This window comes from Acanthopagrus latus, chromosome 13 (assembly GCF_904848185.1).
Source record: "Acanthopagrus latus isolate v.2019 chromosome 13, fAcaLat1.1, whole genome shotgun sequence".
Taxonomy (NCBI): Eukaryota; Metazoa; Chordata; class Actinopteri; order Spariformes; family Sparidae; genus Acanthopagrus; species Acanthopagrus latus.
The window spans coordinates 2,771,360-2,799,081 of NC_051051.1; the positions used below are offsets into that span (position 1 = coordinate 2,771,360).

The 27,722-nt window shown below is 42.6% G+C and overlaps 2 protein-coding genes across 8 annotated transcripts; both read left to right on the forward strand.

The window, feature by feature from the left end:
* Positions 1-360: 360 nt before the first annotated feature.
* LOC119031977 (clathrin interactor 1-like) lies at positions 361-12,056 on the forward strand. 5 transcript variants are annotated; one of them, XM_037120842.1, is made up of 13 exons: positions 361-589; positions 5,130-5,234; positions 5,376-5,472; positions 5,789-5,897; positions 6,288-6,500; positions 6,776-6,944; positions 7,247-7,463; positions 7,556-7,637; positions 7,737-7,814; positions 8,398-8,693; positions 8,996-9,176; positions 9,887-10,284; positions 10,315-12,056. In XM_037120842.1, exons 1-12 carry the CDS (start codon positions 549-551, stop codon positions 10,267-10,269), a joined length of 1,971 nt encoding a protein of 656 aa, XP_036976737.1. In that variant the 5' UTR covers positions 361-548; the 3' UTR covers positions 10,270-10,284; positions 10,315-12,056. The 5 variants fall into 5 exon arrangements, with proteins under 5 accessions (XP_036976737.1, XP_036976736.1, XP_036976738.1 ...); XM_037120841.1 differs by having other exon boundaries at positions 10,321-12,056; XM_037120843.1 differs by having other exon boundaries at positions 10,327-12,056.
* Positions 12,057-15,876: 3,820 nt separating this feature from the next.
* tcerg1b (transcription elongation regulator 1b (CA150)) lies at positions 15,877-27,722 on the forward strand. Of its 3 annotated transcripts, none has more exons than XM_037120836.1 (21): positions 15,877-15,999; positions 17,017-17,260; positions 18,445-18,597; positions 18,798-19,077; positions 19,178-19,417; positions 20,588-20,647; positions 21,674-21,874; positions 22,585-22,691; positions 23,004-23,092; positions 23,230-23,390; positions 23,599-23,680; positions 23,813-23,948; positions 24,072-24,161; positions 24,260-24,378; positions 24,509-24,659; positions 24,767-24,931; positions 25,096-25,278; positions 25,553-25,732; positions 25,883-25,966; positions 26,303-26,403; positions 26,926-27,722. In XM_037120836.1, the coding sequence occupies exons 1-21, from the start codon at positions 15,953-15,955 to the stop codon at positions 27,125-27,127; spliced, it is 3,075 nt and encodes a 1,024-aa protein (XP_036976731.1). In that variant the 5' UTR covers positions 15,877-15,952; the 3' UTR covers positions 27,128-27,722. The 3 variants fall into 3 exon arrangements, with proteins under 3 accessions (XP_036976731.1, XP_036976734.1, XP_036976732.1); XM_037120837.1 differs by lacking the exon at positions 15,877-15,999 and adding an exon at positions 16,085-16,231; XM_037120839.1 differs by lacking the exon at positions 20,588-20,647.

The following is a 27,722-nucleotide window of genomic DNA, read 5'->3' on the forward strand; positions in this document are numbered from 1 at the left end:
TAGACAGTAAAACACAAAAAACAAAAAAACAAAAAAAGGACGAAATTAATACATTTAAGAAATATTCCTGGTATAATCTGGTCGAGAGTTTTGTTTTGGAGTTGGAATGAACATACTAAAGTTGGGCTTTTTATCAGAGCATTTAATTTTAAGGATATGGAGTTTATTAAAGATTTTAAACACTGAATAAAAAAAAGTGTGTGTCATAAAAACATGATCACCAGTCAATACGCGTCTGAATATGTTTTCTACACAGACACTGTTCAACATGACTGCAGCACATGTTCTGGTCCACACTGAACACCAGAACATGAGTATCAGTCCGCGAGCGCGGGCACATCTCGACGTTTCGGTGACGTAGGCAGAGGACGACGTTTCCGTAGCAACTGGAGCCGGACCGTTACCCGCAGCGGCCGCTGTACTGACGGAGCTCGTCGAGGAGTACGGGGGGGACAGCCGTCGGTAACCGGAGACCACCTGTGTTGCGGGGCGTAGAGACACGGGGGCGACGCAGTATCGACGCGGGGAGCCCGCAGTTCCGTGCGGAGATGCTGAATATGTGGAAAGTCAGAGAGCTGGTGGACAAAGCGTGAGTACCGGAGCGCAGGTGGAGCTGTTTGTACTAGCTTAACCGCTAAGTGGCTTCCAAGCTAGCCGGCTAGCTAGGCGGCTTTAGCCGGGCAGCATCAGCAGCTTTTATCGCTGACAGAGGAGAGGATATGGGCCGTGACGTCACGGCGATAGCCCCTCAGCTGGTAGCTCCGGCTAGCTTTGGCTAGCTGCCAGGCTTCAACCTTGTGGTATAAACAGGAATGTGTGTTATACGATGCCATCTCACATTGAGTTATTCACACGCTGGACCGCAGAGGCGAGAAAAAAATACGATATTACACACTGGAAATTCATTTGTTTCTGATCAAGAACGAATGCTATCCAGTTAGCTAATTCCGCTAGCACCGCTAACCCAGGTCGACTCGGGGTGCTGTTTGTGTGAATGCTGCTGCAGAATCACGCCCTGTCCCACCCTGGTGATGCCCGCCACCTCCACTGTGCTTTCACTTTACACTACATCCCAACTAGACAGCTGGACACCAACGATAGCAAGCCAAGCTGCTCGATAGTTGTATGTGGATGGTCAAGATAATGCAAATTAGCATCCGACCATGTCTCACAGTGTTGCACAGTGCTACACCGGTCCAACGAGGCCCAAGCCCCCATGGTCCCGGGCAGCAAGACAACAAAGCTTGTTAGCCAAACAGACCATACTGTAGTAGCTAATGCTGGTGCTGGTGCTGGTGCTGCAGCCTCCCACATTGTTTTGTCTGTCTGAACACTAGACAACGCATGCTTGTTTGTGCTGTGTGTCTTTGTGATATCTGTTGTTATGAGTGTGATGTGCAGTGGTTATTTTACTGTAACCCAGCGGGAGAACAACACCTCCCTGTCCTGTCTGCTCCAAGAGGCAGACCAAATCACATGAATTACTTTGATGAGTAAAACCCGAAACCACAACAATCTGCACAGCTGCAAAAAGACTCATTCCTGACTTCACCAAGCAGAATTGAAGGGACAAGTCATTTTATTTAATGACTTAAAAAAACAACTTTTGATGTGGATGAGGTCTAGGTTTGTGGCAGCTACAACAGGAAACTATCATCACATGTTTCGTACTGCAACGATAACGCAATTACATGAAGCGCATGAGGGATCATATTAGGTTCAGTTCAAAGGCATCTCAAACAGACATCAAGCCTCATACAAAGTTAAGGAACATGTGTGAACTTCCTATACATATAAGAATAATTATCTTGGCTGATAGTAAGTGACTGCTGCATCGTGCTCCTCTTAAATGTTGACTGTAAGCTCTCGCAGTTTTGTGTAAGAATGTCTTGATACCCCATTTTCATTACCAATACTACTCCGTTGAATCCGCATTGACATTATATATAATAATCTCTTTTCTGTGTCAGACTGTTAAAAAGTTGTTTGTGTAGTTGTATTTTTTATCTACTTTTTGATCGAGTCCTTTATATAGATTATAGAGTTACAGATCGATGCATACCCTGTTTCATAGAATCATCCGCAAAATGTGTTTAATTTAAAAGCACACAAGTTGCACTCTCTAAAAAGCCTCCATTGAATAATAGAAGAAGTTGTTAAGTTTGTTTGTTTGTTTGTTTTAAGGTTTTACAACTATAGGAAAGCTCATTTTGATTTTGGTTTATGAGTTTGACTGTTGTATTTCAGATAGATTTCAGTTGAGTATTTATGCTTGTTTACAGAAACAGCAATGATGCCAAACCCAGTTTAGTCACTTTAGATCATTTCATTTGGTACACCTTCAAAATCTAATGCAATCCAGAACAACAGCTGAGCTGTAATTGTGCCTTTTACAAAGATGTGTTCAGGTTTGATTAATATTTGATTGACTGTTGGGCCTTGGCGAAGGTATGCACTCTACTGAGTGCCTTTCTAGTATAACTACATGATTGTTACAGTATCCAGATTGTAGTTTGTTGTGCTGTTAAACTGGACTGATTTATACAGAGGTCTGCACAGCCCTTTGACAAACATGAGGGGAGAGTAATCAGTAATAAACGTATGGAACTGTTGACTTAACACCTCTCAGGAAGTTTTAACTAAAAGTGGCTATTGTAAGTTTCATGAAGGTAGACTTGTGGTGGATTTTGTGATTTCAAACATCACAATCAGGTGATTCCAGCTCGACAGCATCTCATTTTGTTAGTTTTGTGTTTTTCTTTTGTTAATATTTACTCTCTTTACCCTCTTTAAACTATCCAGTTTTTTTCTGTGTTTTTGGTTAATTAAATGCTGGAGGTTTCAGCTTCCTGTGGGTTGTTATTGTCCGCTTGCATCGGTAAGGTTAAATGCAGGCTTACAGTAAATACATACTGTGTGGGTGCTGTATTGGCTCAAAGTGTACCTCACTTACTGTATCCACACAACACTAAAACCTTGGAAAAACACTAAAGAAAAACACACAGTTATGAGGAGAGTACAGTTTTATAAGCTTGTGCCTTACAAAATGCATCGTTTGATTCCACCGATTGATGGAAACTTGCATATCTTTTTCTCTATACCTCTTTTTGATATAGATAGAAGTGATGGTATAGAAGAGGAGGTGTTTGTTTTTTTATTTTGCACATCACTTCTCTATTTTCCACATCTACTTTTTCAATGCATGGTGAAAACAAATTCAAAATAAGGACACTCACATAAAAAAGTCATATTTTATTTTGACTGTCTGCTCACAGTTGGAGACACTGCGTTCTCCAGTTGGCTCTGACTTTTAAAGGACCAATTATATGACAAATGCGATAAGGAACAAAGAGGAGGTTGATGGAATGAAGCTATGAAGGAGAGATGAGTGAAGAGACCAAAGTAAGAAGATAAGTAGAGAGAATATATCGAAGTAGCACAGACGGAGAGCTCAACAGAGCTTTAGATGGAGTAATAGACACCAGCTCCCGTCAGCTGTTGGTTGTGCCTGACTGGGCATGATGAATACACTCTATTATTGATCTACCTCAGCAGAGCTGGCAACGGCGGCCTCGCTTTTTCCTGCAGATTAAGAGTCACGCTATTATGGAGCTCTCACTGTCTGTGTCTGTCTTATCTGCTGACAATAACACAGTCAAAGGCGGCTCCTGTAATGTACAGATGCCTCTTACTCTCCGTTTGCTGCGAGGGTGGCAGAGCTCAGAGGAGAGCGAAACAGAGAGGAAGGGAGTGAGAGCTACTGCTGAGGAATAGAGTGATGACAGGAGTCAAAACTGGTGAGGAGCAGGAGACAGAACAGAAGAAAAACTAAAGAGAAGGAAGTAGGAATTTGGGAAAAAGTGGGTGAATGACAGGGTGAAGAGGCAGCCGGTAAGAGAGAGTCATGGCGGAGAGGAAGAGGTGTGATTCAGCTGCAGTGCTGTGGCTGTGGGTTTTTTTATTTTAGGCAGTGGTCTGCAGAGCGAGCCATGTCCATTCAGAGAGACAGCAAACACACACAGGAAACTAACACAGCAGCAGGTGAGCCCACAAAAAACAAAGAGGGCAGGAAGCCGGCAGACGTTGCTCATGGGGAGGGCTGGCTGTGTTTACCTCTGTTGCACACACACACACACACAGATGGATATACACACCCTGCTCAACTCACTGTGCTTGTGTGTGTGTGTGTGTGTGTGTGTGTGTGTGTGTGTGTGTGTGTGTGTGTGTGTGTGTGTGTGTGTGTGTGTGCATGTGAATGTCTGTCCTCTGAAGCGTAGTGGTCAGAACGGAGGCTTTTAGGAAGCTGTTATTCATTATTCAGTGAGCTGGAATTCTCCTTACTCGATTTCATTGTGTGTTGTGTGTGTGTGTGTGTGACACATGCATGATTATAGTTATTGTGGTAATCCTGTCCTCCGCAGTTATTCTGAGCTTGAGTGTGTTTGTAATGCCTCACTCATAAACACACAACGTGTAGAGAGAGAGAGTGTAGAGGTGAGATATGATGTGGATGCTGCTCTGCTAGCCAGAGAGATTGTTTGTCATTTAGTTGTCGCCCTCGTGTGTAGCTGTGTAAATATGTGAATGTGTGGGTTTCAAATCGTGTTTCAGTCTGCGTGACCTATTGAAATGTGATGAGAGAGTGTGAAGAGAATTATTTGCTGATTTCAACATTTGCAGCAAGAATGACTGACAAAAACTGGAATGATAAGAATGACATTCAGAGTGCAGACCTCCACCAACTGTCCCCTTATACACTATACACCAAAGAGTACTAACTCTTAGATACCAGCTACCTAGATTCACCTGATTTTTTTACATCAAGATCCATGCAGGGAAGGGAACAAAATGTTGAAACAAACACCCTCTAGCAATATTAAAGAAAGCGACTGGTTCTGTCCCTTTTCTGGACCAAAAGTTAATATGGTCTGTTTTGGGTCGAGGTCCATCCTCCATTCAAGTTCCCTGGAAGTCTGGGCAAACAAACAAACAGACACACGTGAAAACACAACCTCATAATAAGCGTTGTGTTTATAGAGAGTCAGCAGAAAGATAAGAAAGAAAAGACTCGTACAACAACGATTTTAATGCATGTAATTTATTTAGAGAATATTTGTTTCTATCGACAGCACCAATGTGGTGATGAACTACTCAGAGATCGAGTCCAAGGTGAGAGAGGCCACCAATGACGACCCCTGGGGACCCTCCGGACAGCTGATGGGAGAAATAGCCAAGTATGTGTAACACGAACACACACACACACACACACGAACACACACTCACACACACTAGACCTGATCATTCTTTTGGTTTACCTGTGTGGTTTCTCCAGCTTTATAATCTTTGTGACTGTGTTCATGTGTTCGTGTGTTTAGATCTACCTTCATGTATGAGCAGTTCCCAGAGGTGATGAACATGCTGTGGACCAGGATGCTGAAAGACAACAAGAAGAACTGGAGACGAGTCTACAAGGTATGGTTACACTCGGGTTAGCAGGTGTGCTGGTGTTGTGCTATGATCTCTGTTTGTGGCTGTATGAGTGAACATGAGAGGGATAGACTGATGTTCTCGGTTACTTTCTTTTATCTTTCCTGAATTCTGTATAGTGAAAAAATCAGAACATCACTATGTTTTTTTCCTAGCCACATAATCACATGAGACTGATATACAACGGTTATTAAGAGAGAAAAAGTGACTCAGGGCAGGGAAACTATTGGAAATCTGTCTAGACTCAATCATGTCTCTAACTCCACCTCTCTTAATCTCTGTTTCTTTTCACCCTCTGCAGGCTTTACTGCTGCTGGCCTATCTGATCAGGAACGGGTCTGAAAGAGTCGTCACCAGTGCCAGAGAACACATCTACGACCTGCGATCTCTAGAAAACTACCACTTCATTGGTGAGTGTCTAAATGAAAATCACTAAAAATCAAACAAACAGAAATATTACTGATTAACTGAGATAGAAAATGAGATAATTCCCTTGGCAGCATTGATACGCAATGCTTGTAACATTTAATGTTAATTAATGTTTATTATTATGTACAAGTATAAATTTTGTCCTGGTTATATTTCTTGAGAAAATATGCAAAACATACTTCAACATACCTGTTAATACTCTAAGAACCATGAATATCTCTGCAAATTTCATGAAAAACACGATGTGTGACCCGGGTCAGTTGCAAAGGATTAAAAGTCATCTTGTCACCAAAATTACTATCAAAATCTCTCAGCAGTCCAGCCCGAAGCCCTCCTGTTTTATTTTTCTGTGCGTGTGTGTGTCGTTCCAGATGAAAATGGTAAGGATCAGGGCATCAATGTACGTCAGAAGGTGAAGGAGATGGTGGAGTTCGTCCAGGATGACGACAGACTGAGAGAGGAGAGGAAGAAGGCGAAGAAGAACAAAGATAAATACATTGGAGTCTCCTCTGACAGTATGGGAGGAGGAGGAGGAGGGGGAGGAGGAGGAGGAGGAGGAGGAGGAGGAGGGAGCATTAAGAACTGTAAGTAATTCACTTTGTGTCCTTCAACAGCTCGAGTCAGATAGGGATTAAACGATGATATAACTTCACCCACAGGATTTGAAATGTATCATAGAAAGAATATTGTGTAAAGCAAGCGTGAATTGCCTGTTTGAACAAGGAATTCAAAATATTGGTTTATTGATTAGCTCTAAGTTGCTGCAGATTTAATCTTAATTTCTCTTTTTGTGTAATGTTTATTGTAGTTTATCAATTATAAATTTCTCTTTATCTCTCTTTGTCCTTTTTCTGTCCAGCCACTGAGTTGGATCGGAGTAAGTGGGATGAGGACTGGGATAAGAGCAGAGGAGCTTTCCCCTTCAGCGAGAAGCTCGGAGAGATCAGTGACAAAATCGGCAGCACAATTGACGACACGCTCAACAAGTTCAGAAAAAAGGAACGAGACGACTCACCCGACAGAATCAGGTAAATGTTGACTACATACGTATGATTGTGAATGCTTGTTTTCAAATAGAGAGTTGCTACATGCATCCTTGGTTGCGCATTTTGTGGCTGATATTGCGATAACTAGTTGGTTTCCTTGTTGTTGTTTTTTTACTTTGCATCATGTTGCATATCAATACTTCAGGTGTTAAATAATCTTTGAACCATTGTGTCTTGGATTATCCAGCATCATGTAACCAAAGACACACAGACGTACACAAATTTCAAAGCAGGATAATACAGTTAACAGCAAAATCTCCATGTCTTTCTCCTGGTTACCATAGTGACAATGAGGAGGACCGAGCATCAAGAAACGGTAGGCAGGAAACACTTGAGTTCAAAGATGAGGAAGAAACTGTCACAACGAAGAGCATCCAGATCACACAAGCAACAGAAACCACAACTACCACCACGCGGAAACGCAGCGGAGCAACAAACAGCAAGACTCTGGACCTGGGTGCTGCAGCTCACTACACCGGAGACAGGAGCCCGGAGGAGAAGGTACTCACTCAGACACTCTTCTCCAGATGTTACTTACATTTTCAGCAGTATGCATTAAATCAAGATCTCTCTCTCTCTGCTCCTCTCTTTAGTCGTCAGTCAGGCAATCTTCCAGTAGCGGCCTCGCTGACCTGTTAGTGATTGATCCTTCACTCAATCAGAGCACTGCAGCAGGTAACTTCAAACTTTTACACACATGGAGAAAATGAGGGCCGTGGTGGTTGTTCTAGATTTTGTATAAGTACATGTGTCTGTGTGCGTTCGTCCATCCAGGTGGAAGTTCAGACCTTATTGGTGGCTTTGCTGACTTCTCTTCGCCTGCGGCCTCTGCCAGCCTCCCGACCTCCACTGGTACACTTGTTATTGCTTTTCTTACCTTAGAGTGTTTTCACACCTGTAGTTCAGTTTATTTGGCCAAGGGGAAACATTGCTGTATTTTAGTTTTCCACACTAGCTTTTTATGAACCCAGAGGAGTGAACATGAAGTGATACAGACTGAAAGGGAAACTTATTGACTGGACAAATTGACAATATGTTCCAGATGATGACAGACAGATAGTAATAGATCAAAAAAGACCTGTCTTTGTACAGCAGTATGCTGGGGGGGTATCACTGTGGGGTAACTGCTTCTGACTGGATTGATTTGGTGTTGTCGGTGCGGTTGTTTTGCTTGCACCAGGGTTCGATTGACTGTACTGACTGGGACAAGACCAAACAGGTTATATGTGAAACCATCCTATGGTGCTGAAATATACTGTTAATAATTTCAGACCAGGTTGACCATGAAAACAAAGAGCTAAGTTTTACCTAATGTCACTAGTGTTTTTAGAAAATGTAGTACACAGTGAAGTAATAGAGTAGCTCCTGTCAAAATCAGAGATTAAAGTAACAATAATCAATAGTACCAAACATAATCACTGATCTCTTGTGTCAGCTGCTCCTTCATCCAATGGAAACGGAGAATTTGGAGACTGGAACGCCTTCTCGGCCAACCCATCAACTTCGTCTGGCTCGGGTCCCTCCCAGCCCGTCACCGACCTGTTTGGTGGCGTGCAGTCACCCACAGCCTCCAACCCCACCCCTGTCCCACCATCCGCCGAGCTCTTTGACCTGATGGGAGGAGTTAATCATCAAATAACCAATCCACATACAACACTGAGTGCCTCTCAGAGCTTGACTTTCTCTCTGGGAGGGGCGACGCCCACAATGCCTCTTTCTCGTTCTCAGCAGGTAGGACAGGTGCACATCACAGGAAAGACACATTTTTCATGAAAGAAAATGTACAACATTGTTAAATCCTCCAAATATAGTGCAAAAATGTTAAAGGTTATGAACCAAACATTCAGCATTGTTGCCAAATGAATCAAAATGTGGAAAATATGGATCCAATTTTATATAATATATAAATTAATGATATCAAGGGATACAATCCAGTCTGTCAGTTGTTGAATAAACCATGGTGCCATAGTCTGTATGTCAGAAATCGCTCTTTGTGTATTTATCAAGTATAAATTATTTGTAATCTATTTCAGAGCTTGGGAGGAATGCCAACTCAGCAGGCTGGGCAACAGCAGAAAGTTGGTGTTGGAGGTCAGGGGTCATTAGGTTCGACCTGGTCCGACCCCTCCGTCAACATCAGCCTGGACTTCCTGTCAGCAGGCCTCAACCCCACGAAGACACCGCCCACCCTCAACAACATCATCCAGCAACAAGGTATCATGTTCATCTGCTGTGTGCACATCAAAAGTGAATCATTAATGTGCTGCGTGTCTGCAGGTTGTGAAAGTAACCAAAAACCAATGAAAAAAGGCATTCATGGTATTAAAAAGGTCAAAGGTCATTTGTGTAATTTAAAAGTCTTTAATAATCTTTCTAGCTGGCAGTAACATCACTTCAAAAAAATTAATTTGTAAGTGATTTCAGCAAAAAACTGTTTGAAAAAACCCTGATAATGTTATTAAAACCTCTGACATTCATATGTGAACTTAAAATTAATTGGCTATTTTTTTGATTTGTTAACCTATCCTTTCATTTTTTGCTACACGTCCAGGTCATGTATAATGATAAAAAATTACATTAGGAATGTGGTATGAATGTCAATATATTCATGAATTTAAATAATTTAATAATATGGTAAATCGATGCCATATTATTCCAACTAGTTTTCACTGGCATGTGTTGTACTTTGGCTGGTATGACTGTGAAACCAATCTTAAATTGCATTCTCCATGGTATTTTAAAAAAAGTCTTTAAAAGGCTTAATTTAACTTAATGAATCTTTTTACTCCAGCTCTTTGGAGAGACAGGTCTCTGTGAAGAAAATATTTTGAGATTTTAGGGATTATTTAAATCGGTCTGGTCATATAATAAAGCTTTATAACCCAAGTGTTTTTAACTGTCTCTGCTCACATTTGTATTTTCAGGAGTGCCTCCCGTCAACCTGCTGGCCCAGAACTTTGGAGGACTGAACCTCAGCTCCCCGCCCCACGTGACACCCATTAGACCACCAGCCAATCCCATGATGGCAGGCAATGCCATGACGATGGGCATGCCAGCCTCCCTGGCAGCAAATATGCCCCCTTCAATGACCACGGGTACCATGGGGATGGGGGGAATTCCTGCAAACCAAGGCATGATGGGAATGAACATGAGCATGAATATGGGCATGGCCACTCCAGTGATGATGGGTGGTATGGCTGGCATGGGAGTGCCAGGAGTAGGGATGGGCCTCACACACCCCATCAGCCCAGCCATGGTTCCACCCAAACAAGATGCCTTTGCTAATTTTGGCAGTTTTGGGAAATGAAGGAGTGAAAATATCTGTGTGTGTGTGTGTGTGTGTGTGTGTGTGTGTGTGTGTGTGTGTGTGTGTGTGTGTGTGTGTGTGTGAAAGGGAGAGAGAGACAGAGAATGAGAGTGTGAGTATGCATGTCTGACATTATGAGAGTTTGAACCACTGAAGGACTGCTGTACTTGAAGACAACCTTGCATGTTTCTCTTTCTGCTTCTGCACTCCTGGGCGAGTGGGCATCAGTGGTCGTTCACCATGACCGTGGAGGCGGGGCAGATCGCCCACTGGTGCCCCTCACCTCGAGGTAATTTGGTGTGTGAAATGATGTCACACAGAGGACACCCTAAGAGCAGTGAAGGTGTCAACCCACAGCCTCCAGTCATTACTTTCCTGTGGGGAAAGGATCCTCATCTTACCCTGTTTTTATATGTGAGCTACAGTATAACCCCATCAGTACAAAAAACACTGCAAAACATTTTTCTCTGTGACTCAAATCAGAGTGGCATTTCTGCCTTAATTCCGCATTGTAGCCTGAAACATGTTTTATAAAATTTTAACCAAATTCAACCACAAAATTTAAGCCATCACATTATTGCCATGGGGTATCTCAATTTCTTCCCTCGCTCCTTGTGCAAATAGTGTAACAGTTACAGTATCTGGAGTATCTGGAGTCTATGCTGGAGTCCTCCAGCAGAGGGCAGGATGGGTGTATCTGTGGAGATAACACTGAATGGTCGTACTTATCCTTGAGCCATATTAGAGTGTAGAACTGCATATTACATCCCTCTTCTTCTGTTTTTATCAGGCTTGTAGCAGTTCACATGAACTCAGTGTGCATTAGGACAGATTGAGTGAAACCTTGAACTGCTCAGAACAAATGTACCTAAAATACTGTCGGCTCTTTATATCACAATTAATTTTTTACTGTTTAAATGCATCTTGTCCTCTACTTTCCATTCTTCCACTCTTTCAGATTAATGCTAAATAAAGGGGTCAGTCAGTATTTCATTGAGAGCATTATATAGTGATATTTTCTCTTTATTTCTGACCCACGTAGATTTATTCTGCTTCTGCATAAAAACACTGTTTATGGATGAAAGGTTCACAATACTGTCTTTATAAAGAGTATTTTCCAACTGGCTGTGAGAAAAGAAGGTAAACAATTGTTGCGATCCACAAGACTGAACATCACATTCCTCTAAATATCTTCAATGTTCACGCTGAATTTTTGGGACAACCCAACAATGTCAAGTATTATTTTGCCAGCAAACATTTTCACCACGCAGCTCACCTGGAGGTCTCTTGGTGGTTGAGGGTTGCATATCTGTAGGTTTACTAGAAAATAACTACATGGATTAATTTAATCTGAGGATTTTATTTTCATTAGTTGAGTTTAAATAATGATTTTCATGTCTAGCTGAGACCAATCTAAAGGGTTTTTGGGGTGAAGTGTGAGATGTGTGAGAAAAGAGTGAATGAGTGTGTGTGACTTTGTGTATGGGTATAGTTCTCTGTTTGATGTGCAGACACAGCTAAGCAAAGCCTCTTGTCATTTTCTGGGGCACTGCACTCCAAATGACCAAATCTTTATTTTGTTACTCTCAGAAGGATGATTCCATAGCTATTAGTTTAATATTTTTATTAGTTTACTTCTAAGGTTATGTTCAAATGGGAGAGCTACTAATAACATAATTTAGTTGACGGGAATCATGTTTGTGTCTTTTTCAGTACAGCTCGTTTCATTTGATTGTACTCTATATTTTCTGTACTTCATTCAACATTAAATTAAATTATAACATTAAGTGTTCATTTTCTCCCTTTTTTTTCAAAGTGTAGGGTAGTTTGTCTTCATGGTCTTCTGGATGTTTGCATTACATTTGATCCTTTTTTTCTGGAATTTCGAGGTTTTGGCAACATTAGGCACAGTTACAGTCTGTGATTAAAAACACTTGATGAATCAATTATTGAGTGATTCCAGTATCTTTTAGACTCAAAGTTTAATTACAACAACGTTTAAACCAAATAAATAAAGAAATGAAATATTTTGCTACAAGGGCTTCATGCCTGGTTGTGCATAGATGGTGTATAATTTTCATTAGACAGTGTTGGGGATGAAGTTTTTGGTAGGATATTTGACAGACGTTCACTCTGGGAGACACTCAGCGGCATCTCTTACTCAGTTTTGACTCTGTTTTTGAGTCAATGGGTCAAATGATGTGGAAGTTACTGAAAAAGTTTACATTAAAATCCAATGATCCATTTTCCCAACAAATATTTTTCTTTTCCTCTTTGCTAACACAATTCAGCACTGAATTGGAATCACTGGCAGGAGTGGGCGATACTGCAAATTTTGGTATCGACCTGAAAACAATCAAGATACCAATACCGATACATTTTACTTGAAAATTCCTGATAATTGAATGATTTTGTACTTTTGCCTTTAATTAGCTGATCATGATTATGATAATATGGCATTAAAACACAGGACAAAGATTTTAGCCTAATAAATGTCCCTGGGAGATTTATTTGGCTAAAATCAACTCCAACACTGGGTCAAACTGAGTAAGATGTCTGTCCAATATACAACCTAAAACTAACTTCCAGACTGAAACAAACTTACAACCTTTTTCTGGAGGGACGTTAGCTTAGTTTAGCCTACAAAAATACAACATAATTACGACAGGTGGCCAATTCTTACTTATTGCACCATTAAAGTTTTTTTTTATTTATACCTTGTAGTAGATTAGTAAGACAGAAAAGGTCATAAAATAATGTTATTTTATGTCTTGAAAACACATTTTTGCAACATGCTAAAAAGCTAACAGCTAAAGAGCTAGCTGGAACTTCTGAGCCTGTGCGGAGTGATGACGTCCATAAACGCTGTTGTCCGGGTAACCAACATTTTAAATCCATCGGTTAGGAGGAAGTTGAAAACAGACCGAGGAACGACAGTAGAACAGCGGACGTGACAATGAACAGACACCGTCAAAATTCAGAACGAGAACCGAGTTCGACTTCCAGAATCTAGGACCCAGCGACACCCGCCTCTCAGTTCTTTGAAGCCGGAGAGGCGAAACTGATTAAGCCGTTGGACGGGACCGGATATTGTTGCCTCCGTCGGATCTATTACCGGCAGAAAGCTGCCACTCTGTAGGGGTCAGTCAGCGGCGGAGAGGCGCGGTTCTGACGGGGCGGTCGGGTACGAAACTTCACCGCACCTCCCCCCCCGTTAGTGAAACGGAGCGGGCTCCATCTGGTGACCAAAGTGTCCCGTTACAGGTAACCGAGAGGCCGGATACGCCCCCAGATGATTGCCGCTAGAGAACCGCTGAACCCAGGTCCAGCCTCACCTGGACCGGACGGTGATGGTCCAGTCAGCACTTTTACCATCCAGCCCACGGAGGAAGGTACAGAATCTGTTATAAGACTTCTGTTTGATCGCTGAGGTGTGAGAATAGAAGCATCAAAATACAAAATGAGTGCTGAAATGTTTGAAACAGCAAAATATTCTGGAGAAATGTTTAGAGTTTAAGTCAGTCTGTGTTTCTTGTTTCAGGTAAAATGTTTTAAATTGATAAATTCTGAATTCTGAAGGAGGTCGAAGTTATTGGAGGGTCAAACAGAGATGTGTATAATTTTTATTTCAATATGTCAACATTAAAATATATTATTTCAGAATAATGACTTGACGGTACACTACTCAAAATTAGATATTGGGATATTTTAGTGTTTCACTTGATTCTTTATTCTGAGACATATCAGAATCAGTATTTTTGGTCCCTGCCAAAAAATAAGTCACATTTAATTTGACTTTTATTGCATATCCATGCACGTGCATGTAAGCACCCATATCCCAACATGCCTAACTTGTTTTGTGTCATACATTTGACATTTTGGTTTTCCTGAATCTGTAATAGCAATCTAGCAATCTGTGTTTGTTCTCTGAGCTATCAGTAATGCACTAACACATACTTTACATCTTGTTTTGAGTGTTCTTGACTTTTTTTTTGCAACTACAAATGAACTAATGAGTCACTAAATTTTTCCTTCAGACCTGAGGCGGATGCAGTCATCCCGAGTCAAGGACGGATACATCAAACGGCCACTGAATGCCTTCATGGTGTGGTCTAACATCCACAGATATATCGTGCACAAAACGTTCCCCAACATGATAGACACCAGCTTCACGCTGGGCAGTGAGTAGTCAAAGCTGAGTGAGGAACAGAAGAGACCCTACTTTGAAGTGGCTCAAAAACTCAAAGAACTACACAGGCAGGAATTCCCTGGTATGATCAACGTGTTTGTATGGTAGATAAACAATAGGATACATTTTCAGTTTGGGTCTGTTTTCATGAACTCTATGCTTTATGTCATGCCAGATTATACGCTTTGCCCAAAGAGGAAGAGAAGTACAGCATGTTTGTCTCCAAGTCAGGCAGAGCTACAGGCAACAGGACAGGCAGCACGACAGACAACAGGACAGGCAGCAGGACAGGCAGCAGGGCATTCAGCACAACAGGCAGCACGAAAGTCAGCACGGCAGGCAGCAGGACAGACAACAGGACAGTCAGCAGGGCATGCAGCAGGACAGGCAGCAGGACAGACAACAGGACAGTCAGCAGGGCAGGCAGCACAACAGGCAGCAGGACAGGACCCAGGTGTCCCCTCCTTTGTTTCACAGGCCATGCCTCCAGCTCAGTCTGTATTGCAGGGCCCCAGCATGTATGCATGCCCCACCATGATGCCCTGTACGGTGCACTACCATCCCGTCCCATCATCTTACCAGTATCAAACAATGGGGCTTTACTCCAGGGTCCAGAGTCACAGTTCAAGGTCAGTGAAAAATTCAAAGAATTCCCAGTTCAGTGACATTTGCTTTGATGCATTCAAATGGGAATTGTCTAATTTACTTGCTCTGTGCATATGTAAGGTTTTGCTATGGATACCCAAATGCCAGCAGCTCCATGGAGGAAGCAAAGAATTACCGCAACACTCACCCACAGGGTGACATGGGCGACGTGGCTGCTGTGGCTGCGCTCACCAGGGAGCTTCATCCAGCTGACATCAAACATGAAGTCCTTACCGGCTCTACGACAACATCAGAGAGCATTAAACAGCCTGACGTTCTCCCCAGTGAGCAGATTTCATCCAACTATGACGTGGCATGTAACTATGAAGATGAAACTGATGTTGTTGGACTTTGACTCTAGAAGACGTTCAGCGCATGCAAGGCAACACTGGCATTTGATTAAATGGTTAAATAAAGAAAATATTCTAGAACTACAGAAAAGACTAAAATTTCTTTGCCAATAACTGAGTCACTGTAACTGTCGTGCAGTAGTTTTTCCAGTGTGGTAGATTATTAGCTTTTAGAGGACTTTAGTTCTTTTAGCACCACTGCACAATATACTCACAGCATGGAATGAACACACTACAGTAAATTAATATGAAGAAAAATGTTTCTGAGCCCAACTTACTATCAACACTACCCTGCACACTAACTGAACAAAGACAGAATGAAAAATTGGACCCAGACGCACCAATGAATGGTCGGCAAAACCTCTGTTAGAAAACCACCACCCAATCAGAGGTCAGACAGCGCGGGCTGCGCAGTGATTGACATCAGAGTTAAGCGAATAGGAAAAGAGGAAACCCCTTAGGGGCGTTTCCAGGAAGAGAGTGCTTACATTTTCCTGTAATGGCGGACCAGGCAGAGAGCGAGACTATCGGGTTCAGCGAAAACAGGTCAGATAACAGCAGATGAGGTGTAGAAACAAGGTGCACCTTTGAGCACGAGTCGGCATTTTGTATTGAGTTTGTCGGCGTTGTTTTTCGGTGGAGAGGTTGTGATAAACGGCGGGTTTAGTAGCCACGCTAGCTAACTAGCTTCTAGCTAACTAGCCTGTGTTGCCAAGCGGCTCGGCTGTGATCTCCGCTCGTGGCACGCGGTAAACACAGGTGGTCAGATCAAACACAGGCAGGTGATCTCCTCCTTCACAGGGCTGTCTTCTCCACCTGGACACATGTGTGTGTTCAGACACAGCTCTTGTCCTAAGTTTTCCGTGCATTAATGTTATTGCTATAATTGCTAGCTAGCTCAGCTATGCTACATTCATTAGTAGTCAGGGGAACCCAACTCCGTTCATTCTGTGATATTTCTTCTGGCCATGTTTAAAATACACGAGGTGCAGAGACTGAATGTTTGAAATGATTAGTTATTAGATTATGTACCTTACACGGCCAATAGATTCCACCTTGAACATTTCGATTGTGGAATATTAAACACCTCAGAGCTGCATGATGTGCTGCTACACCCAGAGGCTCCGTTACAAACACATCACCACGTCAATGTTATTCCATCTTCAAGGACGTATTTCTGCAGCGATGTGGCAGACAACAGTACAGGAAACATCCAACTTCAGCACAGTCTGTCTGGATCATTGAACACAGTTCCACATAATGTTATTTCTGTTATATTGTGCCTTTTATAACCTCGTGGAGCGTGAATGACGTGTAAACTATGCTGCTTAAGAATTTCAGGTGAAAGAGACTTTGCTATCATCATGCAGATACTGGTGCTATTCAAGAAAACTACTTCTTGTTAATGTGAAACGTCCTTTTCTGTCCTGTTCAATACTGTGATAGCACATTGGCATGTTTTTATTAATGAAGGTGTTCATATCACACAGACTTTGTTCATGTGACCTTGTGATCTGCCATCACACGCTGGTTGTAACATGATGTTGTTTATTTGTTAACCAGAATGGCGCAGCAGGCAGTGCGGTTCCGCGGCCCTGCGCCTGCCCCTGCACCCGCACCTGTGCCCGCCCAGACCCCGGTGTTACGGGGCCCACCTCCGCTCCTTCGGCCACCGCCACCTCCTTTTGGGATGATGAGGGGACCCCCGCCACGACCCCCATTTGCACGACCGCCGTTTGACCCCAACATGCCGCCCATCCCACCACCAGGAGGCATGCCACCACCCATGGGACCTCCGCATCTACAGGTGACTGTTTCCAAATCTCGTATAAAGTTCTTCTTTATGTCACTGCAGGGCTGAACTATTTTAACTTTGCCTGCGGTGACATGCTACACAGCAATTACAGAGAGACGTACAAAGACTAAAATAAGTCTGTTGCTGTATGAGCCATCTGTTCAAAAGAAGCAATTCACCAACCACATTTCAACATGACTACTCCTCAAGATGGCTAATACTGACTTAACATAATGCATGCTCTGTGTTAGCTTCTTAGACTGTGGAGACTGACTCCAGAGAGTGCAGCAGTTCTTAATTGTCATATTTCTGTTTTAATCTTCACTGAGTAGGAGTGGGCAAAATTATTATTACCTACATGTTTTTTGGGAGAATAAACCTGCTTCATGTATGTTTTATTAGTAAACTTATTGCTTTGACTTGCCTGAACAAAAAGAGAGAGAAATAAAAAGCAAAGCATGCAAATGATGTGGAAAACTTTTACTTGTCAATCTTAATTTGATTAAAAAAAAAAAAAAATAAACTCAATGATCCTCCGTCGTCCTTCAGCTTTGAACAGTGATAAACACCTGAGAGGAGGAACGATGCAGGTACTCTCCGTCACTGTCAGATGTGTCTCTCAGTCATCATTACCAAAGAAGTCTGGAATCTCTTCAAGGCTCATCTTATCTGTAATACTCAACAGGCTAGAACTTCCCAAAATTAAACATACCAAGTGTGAAGGAAACTCTTCACTCAACAGCATGTCAAGCACTCGGGCACAAAATTATTTTTATTTAGTTTATTTTTGAAACCTGCTGGCAGAGCATGCAAAGAAATTGATCTTAAAGAAAACTTTTGTCTTCTGGCTTGAATAACAGCAGCTTTAATCTTTTTAGATCAAGGCAGAAATCACAATCAAGGAAGAAGATGACTAACACTGTTTTATAATCACTTTGGCTACCTCCTCCATCTTAATTGATTCTGAGATGCAGTGTGGGTCTCTTTCAAAAGATAAAATATTGATGCCCAAACTTGCCTATTAGAATTCAGAGGGTCCTGTGAGCACTGGCTGCTGGCTAAATAGTTGACTGCTTATCTGACTGGCCACTTTCAAAGGAGGGAGGACTGTTAATGGATCATTTATATTCCAAGCGTTACTCTGTAGAGTCTGAAAATTGATTGCTGAGTCTTCTTATGTCCATCTTTTGCTGCAGAGACCTCCGTTCCTTCCCCCTCCCATGGGTAACCTGCCACCCCCGCCAGGAATGCTGTTTCCTCCCGGGATGCCCCCCATTCCTGCATCTGGAACCCCTGCACTCAACCCTACAGAGGAGATCTGGGTAGAGAACAAGACGGCAGAGGGAAAGGTAAGCTAGAAGTCGTAGTTAAGCACGTAGCAGGGCTGCGATACTGTTCTGTAAAAAACGTGCAACCAACTCCATCGTCACGATAATTGAAGGTTTTCGTACGATTACAGGGGTTGATGATAATTTCACTTTGTTGTCGCGCTTTAAATTCTTTGTACTGTTTGTCCCTGAGTAATAAGTGCTGTGTCTGTTATCCTTAGGCATATTACTACAACGCCAGGACCAGAGAGTCCTCGTGGAGTAAACCGGATGGCGTGAAGATCATCCAGCAGTCTGAACTCAACCCTCTACTTGTAGGCGGAGGTGCGGGGTCGGGGGGAAGCGCAGGGGTGACTGCGAGCAGCTCGAGCAGTGTAAACACTACAGCCAGCACGGCAGCGGGAGCTTCCCCGACTCAGGCCCCGTCCACAGCCCCCTCACGCACCCTCAGCTCCAGTCCAGACTCCACCACCACCTCCTCGCCCTCTGTGTCCATTGCAGGTGACAGCAACGTTTTATATCAAACAAAAACATACACAAACACACACAAACTACCTTAAATCTAAAAGTGCTGTTTTTTTTTCTCTTTGTCCCTGTGAAGCCACTGTTGTAGCCGACATAAACCCTGTCACAGTGACCTCAGCAGTTGCAGTGTCTCCAGTCACTGTAGTAACTGTTTCAACGGTGCCATCACCTGTTTCGGCGGTGCAGACCGTGCCTCTGCTGCCCGCGGGCCTGCCTCACAGCGTGGCCCAGCCCACCGCAGCCATACCTGCCTTCCCCCCTGTCATGGTGCCACCCTTCAGGGTGCCCCTGCCAGGCATGCACATCCCCCTCCCAGGTAAGAACCTCACACTCAGAGCAAGATACCAGCAGGCCACAAGATGTAGCTGCCAGCACTACGCTACAAAATAGTCGCTGATTGTTCAAAAATATATATATATTTTTTTTTTTAATTTAGCAGATTTTGTACTCGCACCCTAGAAATGGCTATTAGAGGGTTTCCACTGCAGTTCAGTCGTGATTAATCTGTTATCACTAATTGCAGTTTTTCAGACCCCAAATTGCTTCTGTTGCACTCCTTATGTACCATCATAAATGACAAAGAAAACCAACAAATCTTTACATTTAAGAAGCTGGAACCAGCAAATGTTTATATTTTGGCTTGAAAATTCTTAATCAAATTGGTTTACAATTAATTGTTGATTGAGACTCCCAGATATTGAATTACTCTGATGCTAAAAGGTTCTTATCTATTTAAGTGTTTTTTGAAAATTCATATTTTAGTTTATAGGGTCCAGCTAGAGCTGCTGTTTACATTGTGGCACTCACCTACAGGTTAGACATGTAAATGTCACAAGTAGTAACTTGACACTAAATATCTCCTGTGTGTGGAAAGTTATTAAGTTCAGTGAGCACAGATCTGCCAGGCCACACTACGAGTCATGAGTGCAGTGTCTTTAGATTTAAATGTAAACGCTACTGTTAGTCGTCTGTGTTTGCTTTCAGGGTTTTTCTGTGTTGCTTTTCTTCTCTCCTCTGTCATCTTATTTAACTCCTCTTTCTTTCTCTACGTCCCTTTTGACTTAAATTGATTGAAAAAAGCATTCAGGTTGTTCAGTTTCTCAGTTTGTTTTGTTTTTGTGGATGCCAGGTCTGGATTAGGGCTGACGGTTATTAATCTGACAAATATCTGACTGAGAGCTTCCTGATTGATGTTGAGATTTGTGGTTTTTCAACATTATGCTTTCACTCTTTCTTATTATTTACATTAATTGTTAATCTAGTAATGGCCCCTCAATAGATCCTAATCTGTAAACCCAAAGTACACTGTGCTCATTCTTAACATCTATAAAAACACATTACAGGCACATAAACACAATCACTGTGAATTTGGGCGTGTGTTGGTCTGACACACACTCACACACACACACACTTAAACACCATGGTAGTTGATGTCTAGTGTCCTCCTGTGTTCAACCAGATGCTTGCTTGTCCGTTGTTCTTGCAGGTGTAGCAATGATGCAGATAGTAGGTGCACCCTGTGTAAAGGCAGGCCCCAGCGCCAACGGTAAACACCCAGCCGCTCGTCTCTCAGACCCACAGTAGATGGCATGGTAGTGAATGATGTCCACATGAGTCATATGTGATATATGGGAACCCTCAAACAGTGGCATTGTGGTGAATGCTGTGAACATGATCCATCCGGTGTACAGTAGTGAAATTATTTCCATTCCAACAGACAGAAGCAGAACATACAGCTTGATTGTTATTAACTCATTTTGGGTTATACTTACAGATTTAACATGTTCAGTTTATTGTAACAACATTTCATCACCAGCACATTTTTAAGATGTTTTGAAGGACAATTTGTCCAAGTCAAGGTGTTTTAAAACAGACAAGATAAAACGATTCCCTCGTGCAAACCTTAGCGTTCAGTTTTCACGTGTGTGTTGTCCTCAGGAACAGTCAGGTAAGGTCATTGTTTTGCTTTGGTTTAATGAGACGACTCTTGATAAATGAGCATCTTAATTGTCAGGTGGCTGTGTTGTTGGTGTTAGTCAGTTATTTCGGTGGTCAGTGAGTGTAAACACGTTGAGATGGTCACATTTCTTTAACGACACTTCCTCTTCCGCTAGCTGCTGTTGCCCTGTAGTGATTGAGTCGGATAGCATGTAGGGCTACATGTTGTGGTCATGTGGTTGTCTTCTTTTGTGGCATGGTTGTGTGTGTCTGTGTGCGTGTGTGTGGTCACTGCTTTGTTTGTGTATGTGGCCTGTGTTTGTTGTCAGTCAGACAAGTTTCTTGAAGACCGACTTGATGATAATCTTTTTTTTATTCACTCACTCATCTAACAATCCACTCTGATAGGTGACTAGGCAGGTACTTTCAGGGACAGTGGTTTTCTTCTGCCTGTGGAGCTCTCTGGTTTTGCTAACACCTGTTTTTCATTACAAGTACCCGGGGAATCATATTTCACAAATTCAATATATAACCTAATGCCTTTTCTAATGTGTAGGCAACTACATCTACAGCAACATGGAGAGATGACTCAGCCAATCATGGTCTGTCCTTTCTCCTCTCTGACTAATGACAGGCATGCTTCCTGGAATGGGCCCGCCTTTAGTTTCCATGATGCACCCACAGCTGGCGCTCTCAGCAGCTCCAGCCTCCATGGCCGGATCGTTGCAGCTCCCTGAGTGGTCAGAGTACAAAACAGCTGATGGGAAAACATACTACTACAACAATCGAACACTGGAGTCCACCTGGGAGAAACCACAGGCCCTGGTGGAGAAAGGTGAGCTGATCCACCAGACCCAGGTTTCCAGTCGGACTAATCACAACAGCTTCACCCAGTTTGATTTTCTTCTAATCAGCAACACTCATTTGTAAGGAAAGATGCAATGTCAAAAACACTTAGCTGTACTTGTGTCATTTGCAGGTAAACATCACATCACGATAAACACACTCACAATAAGTTGATGTTGGTGAATTTTCATAAACCAGATAATTGTGAAGATTATCATTAATATTCTCACATGAATGACTTGATAAAGCCATCTAGCTCACAGGCGTACAGTCTTATAGGTTTACTGAATTGCCTAAACCTGCCACCATGTCTGAAGACGTGGCTTGTGTACTTTATCCCCCACAAAAGCCTGGATGTGTATGTAAAGGTTACGAATTCCAAATTTAAAAAAACAGGTAAACTGCTGCGTGTGTGACCAGCATTTATTTATCCTTCATAAGTGCACGAGTACCTTATGATTGATGATTCAGTTTATTAGCGATGAGATGATTTAGAGATGCAATTACTTTAGTTTTTAATTTGATTCAGTTCTCATATTGTCTCACACCTACTGACAGGTTTGACTGACAATGAAGCTATTACTGAAAATATTACACCTTCCTTTTATTGAGCTACTTTTGACCACTTTCAGTTACTTCACTGTGTGTGTGTGTGTGTGTGTGTGTGTGCACGCTCACCTTTTACTCCTCCGTCCTCAGAAAAAGAAGCGGAGAAGATCAAGGAGCGTCTGGCCCAGGAGGAGGCCGAGGCCATGGAGATGGAGGATGAGGAGAACAAAGCAGAAAACGCTAATAATGACAAGGATGTATGTGAAGAGTCCAGTTACCAGGCTGAACCACAAAAAAACTTTCTCTGTCGCAAAATTTGAAATTTGAAGATGTGTTGCTATGACCATATTTAGGTATAATATTGTGTTAGAAATGTTATAACCCTTTTACAACAGGCTAATATTTCTAAGGCTCTCTGGCTAATATGGCTAGCATGTGTAGTATATAATGGAAGACACACAATTTTAGCAATTAAACCATTGAGAAATAAAAGAATAAAGATGCTTAGATGTAGTTTGACAGTATGACTGTAATAATAATGGAGAGAACTCTTTGTTTTGTTTATGAAGGAGCCTAAAGAAGAAGAAATGACTGAGGAGGAAAAAGCAGCTCAGAAAGCGAGGCCTATAGCCACCAACCCGATCCCCGGCACGCCATGGTACGCACATCACATCACATCACATCACATCACATCACAGCTAACACCTTCTCCTTTTCACTTACCTGCATTAATGTACTCTCTTCTGTTTTCTCCATCACTGTACATGTCTGTGTTCATCTATCACTTTGTGCCAGGTGTGTGGTTTGGACGGGTGATGATCGCGTGTTCTTCTACAACCCAACAACGAGGCTGTCCATGTGGGACCGGCCCGAGGAGCTGGTGGGTCGAGCTGATGTTGACAAACACATCCAGGAGCCGCCACACAAGAGAGGCATGGAGGACAGCAAGAAGACAGGTGCAGACAAACACGTGTGCTCACCCTGTGATTATGATTTTGACTGTTTGATTATCATGAATGATGAAATTTAAGCTTTTTGCTTTGTTGGTAGCATTTTATTAGAGGCAATTATGTGTTCAAAGTCAGAGAACAAGTGGCCTTGCAATCATTCCTGTACACAGTACACTGCAGTGTGTGTAGTATTTATTTTGTGTTTTGTGATCAGCTATCAATAAGGAGGAGCCAGAATTAGCTATTGCTACTGAAGAGAATCAGGATGAGGAGCCAACCAAAGCCAAAAAGAGAAAGTAAGTCATGAGTGTTTCTCTTTACTTAATACAACAGTACTGCAGGAGTCTCCTTCTCCCCTTGAAATTGTATTGTCAATCTTGCTGAACATGCTTTTTAGTGGTTTCTTCTTTGTGGTTCCACCCTCACAGGAAGGAAGATGTGAAGGAGCCAGACTCGGAGAAGGAAGCAGCAATGGAGGCAGAACTCAGAGCTGCCAGAGAACGAGCTATAGTGCCGCTAGAGGCCCGGATGACCCAGTTCAGGGAAATGCTGCTAGAGCGAGGGGTAACAGAGACTTTCTACTGATGTTACAACATATTTTTAACACAAAGCTTCTCCATCTTATATTTGTGGAGATCCCATCACAGGCTGTCTGTCTAATGCCAGTGTTATCTGTCCCATGTGTAGGTGTCTGCATTCTCCACTTGGGACAAAGAGCTTCACAAGATTGTGTTTGACCCACGTTACCTTCTGCTCAACCCGAAAGAGAGGAAACAGGTTCAGATCCTCTCTATTCCCTCACTGTTACTCATCATCACTTTCATGCTGTACATGTGCCCTTTTTTTATCCATTTTTATGCTTACTTCCTCTTCAGGTTTTTGATCAGTATGTGAAGACGCGAGCGGAGGAAGAGAGAAAGGAGAAGAAGAACAAGCTGATGCAGGCCAAAGACGAGTTCAGGAGAATGATGGAGGATGCAAAGCTCGGGCCCAGGTAAAGGGACAGGCCAAGTATATGTTATTATTTAATACAATAAGGATTTTGTTGTTGTTCTTGTTGTGCTGAAGATGTAATTGCCTGAGTCGCTTCAAACTGCAGTGTTCTTGTTTTGTTTTCTTTACAGAACAACGTTTAGTGAGTTTGCAGTGAAGCACGGCCGAGACCCGCGATTCAAGACCATAGAGAAGATGAAGGACAGGGAGGCTATCTTCATAGAATTCATCACCGCTATGAGGAAAAGGGAGAAAGAGGACTCCAAGTCCAGAGGAGAGAAGGTATCACTCACACTCAAGTATCAATAGAGTATCACTACAAGTATGTGGTGTTTCTGCGGTCCTGCTGGGATTTCTGATACATCTGGACGTGTGTGTTTTGCTCCCAGGTGAAACAAGACTTCTTTGATCTCCTGAGTGAGCAGCACATAGAGGGAGGCCAGCGGTGGAGCAAAGTGAAGGAGAGGTTAGAGACTGACCAACGATACAAGGCTGTGGAGAGCTCCGCACTCAGAGAGGAACTTTTCAAACAGTACATGGAGAAACAAGCCAAGGTATGGATGATGGGCTCAGTGTGTATGTGCCAGAGACATCTGAACATGTGGCTATAAATTAGATTACAAGTAAGAGATTGAATCAGCCAATAATTGGACACCTGCCCCATCAATCTTTATTCTCTTCATGATCTTAAACTTTCACTGTGTGTCATCTTTCTCAGAACGTGGACATTGACAAGGAGCGGGAATTGGAGCGGCAGGCTCGCATCGAGGCCAGTCTGCGGGAGAGGGAGCGGGAGGTTCAGAAGGCCCGATCAGAACAGACCAAAGAGATCGACCGAGAAAGGGAGCAGCACAAGAGGGAGGAGGCCATTCAGCATTTCAAAGCTCTCATGTCTGATATGGTGAGATGCATTGCAGCTTTTTTACTGAATTCTTATTCTTATATCACAAGATTGTATAAGAAAATTAGTTATTAGCCATTGATTCTGGCTGTAGTTGTCTCTTTACTCTGCAGTTAAATATTACAGCTCTGACTGTGACTGCAGGGATGATAATAATAAGAGTAAATAAAGCCATTATACATTTGACTATATGACAGAAACCTTAATTAAGCATAAGCATTAAATGATACTTACATTTCTTCTGAAATTAAAGTGTTGGCTGTTTATTCCTCAGGTGCGGTCTTCAGATGCCACGTGGTCAGACACACGTCGTAACCTGAGGAAGGACCATCGCTGGGAGTCTGCGTCGCTGCTGGAGAGAGAGGAGAAGGAGAAGCTGTTTAACGAACACGTAGAAGCACTGGCCAAGAAGAAGAAAGAACATTTCAGGCAGCTACTGGACGAGACCAGCATGGTAATAATGTAGTAGTGCTTATTTCTTATATGTGCGGACAGGAGCACAAGTTTTTAATGTTGTGTCAGTTCACGTGTTTTATTAATTAGTTTTTGATTGACTCGATTCATTTTAAAAGATTATTGACAGAATTTTTTGTTCATGTCGTAGATCACACTGACAACCACGTGGAAGGAGGTGAAGAAGGTTATCAAGGAGGACCCTCGCTGTATTAAGTTCTCTTCTAGTGACAGAGTGAGACTTTTAATATCTCTCTTGTGTTGTTGGTTTCTATAATTATAAGATGAAACAATTGAGAAAAACTCCCGACTAAAAGTGCGTTTGTTCTCTGACCTGAGCAATGGTAGTCAGAGAAACAGCAGACCTCAATCTTTCTGTGTGACAGTTCAATCAGTTCTGTCACTGCTCTCATTCAAAACCTCAAACCTTTTTAATACATTATTGTTTCTCAAGCCCAAAGATTTGTATCTGTCTTAAAAGTATTGTGTGAGTTTAACGGGGCTTAGTTAGTTTTCATGTGAAATCCATTATATCAGAGTTGTGGTGTGTGATGTGTTGATCTGTTTGTAGAAGAGACAGCGGGAGTTTGAAGACTACATCAAAGACAAGTACATCACAGCCAAAGCTGACTTCAGAACCCTGCTGAAGGAGACAAAGTTCATCACATACAGGTCTGCACACTCACAAAAACACACAAAACCATCCCTGTTTTCTTGTACCTACAGAGATTTTACCCTGTTATATGATGTAAATATCTACGTATAACTCCACTTGTCACAGTCCATAATTTTCCCACTCAGATGTCTGAGGAAATCTTTGCTTATTTTCTTTCTTTTCTTGTCTTAATAACTTTTGTACATGATTGGAAAATTCTTAGATATTTGTAGATGTGCTGCAAACTGTCTTGTTTTGTAGACTATGTACATATTTAGTTAATAAAGTGTCATAACTGACAAAGAAAAACAACTAAATGTTACATTTTAAGGCTTGAAAAATGACTGATGAAAATTATAATTAGTTTATATTCAAAATAGACGGCATCTAGTTTTCTTTATATCCACTTACAGAGTAAATGACTAATGGTTGAATCTCTCCATTCGACAAACATCAAAAGAGACGATGCACAGAGTATACTTTCCTACCATCCATATTCTGGGCTTCTTCTGATTTTCCCATATCGTCCTCTTCCCCAGGTCGCGAAAACTCATCCAGGAGTCAGAGCAGCATCTCAAAGATGTGGAGAAGATCCTTCAGAACGACAAGCGGTACCTGGTTCTGGAGTGTGTCCCCGAGGAGCGCAGGAAGCTCATCATGTTCTACATCGAAGATCTAGACCGCCGTGGCCCACCACCTCCTCCCACGGCTTCTGAGCCCACCCGACGCTCTACCAAGTGACCAATCACATCATCTTCTCGGCCGGTGCCCTACTCCTCCTCGCCCTCCCTATGGCCAGAGCATGACCTCCCCCAACACCCCTGAACCCCACCCTCCAGGCCCACAGATGGCCTCGCAGTGTTATTACTGGGGGCGCTGTTGCTTAGAGATGTACCATAGAGATGAACGGTTAAGGTCTCTGTGTTATGTCGCCTCTTAGCCCTGAAATAGCCCTGCGTTAAGGCAACAGCAGGGAACAGAGGTTACCTGATATAAAGGTGAACCTTGACCCCTCACCTCTGACTGACCACATTAGAGGAAGAGGGATAGTGATAAGGCTGCTGCCCCGAGCAGCCACAGAGGTGTAAGATAGCTGATGTAAATGAAGTTGAGTGTGGGTGTGTGTGTGTGTGAGCGCGTGTGTGCATAAGTGAGTGTGTGTGTGTGTGAGTGTGTATGCATGTGTCTGAGGCGTCCTTTAGCCTTACTGCTCCACTGTGCCAGTCATTGTTTCAGCGGCTCAGTGTGAATGTTAGTTTCTGCTCGGTGATTTAACTCCGATGTCGCAGCAGTTTCTCTGTTGAATGAAATAAAAGCAACTTCCACTGTTTTTCAA

What these genes read in the sequence shown, in the direction of transcription:
- LOC119031977 (XM_037120840.1), top strand. Translation starts at nt 549, where the DNA reads ATGCTGAATATGTGGAAAGTCAGAGAGCTGGTGGACAAAGC. An exon ending in AGAGAGCTGGTGGACAAAGC is followed by an intron (nt 590 to 5,129) that starts GTGAGTACCGGA and finishes TTCTATCGACAG; the next exon opens with CACCAATGTGGTGATGAACT. An exon ending in AGAAAACTACCACTTCATTG is followed by an intron (nt 5,898 to 6,287) that starts GTGAGTGTCTAA and finishes GTGTCGTTCCAG; the next exon opens with ATGAAAATGGTAAGGATCAG.
- tcerg1b (XM_037120836.1), top strand. Translation starts at nt 15,953, where the DNA reads ATGGCGGACCAGGCAGAGAGCGAGACTATCGGGTTCAGCGAAAACAG. An exon ending in ACATGGAGAAACAAGCCAAG is followed by an intron (nt 24,932 to 25,095) that starts GTATGGATGATG and finishes CATCTTTCTCAG; the next exon opens with AACGTGGACATTGACAAGGA. An exon ending in AGTTCTCTTCTAGTGACAGA is followed by an intron (nt 25,967 to 26,302) that starts GTGAGACTTTTA and finishes ATCTGTTTGTAG; the next exon opens with AAGAGACAGCGGGAGTTTGA.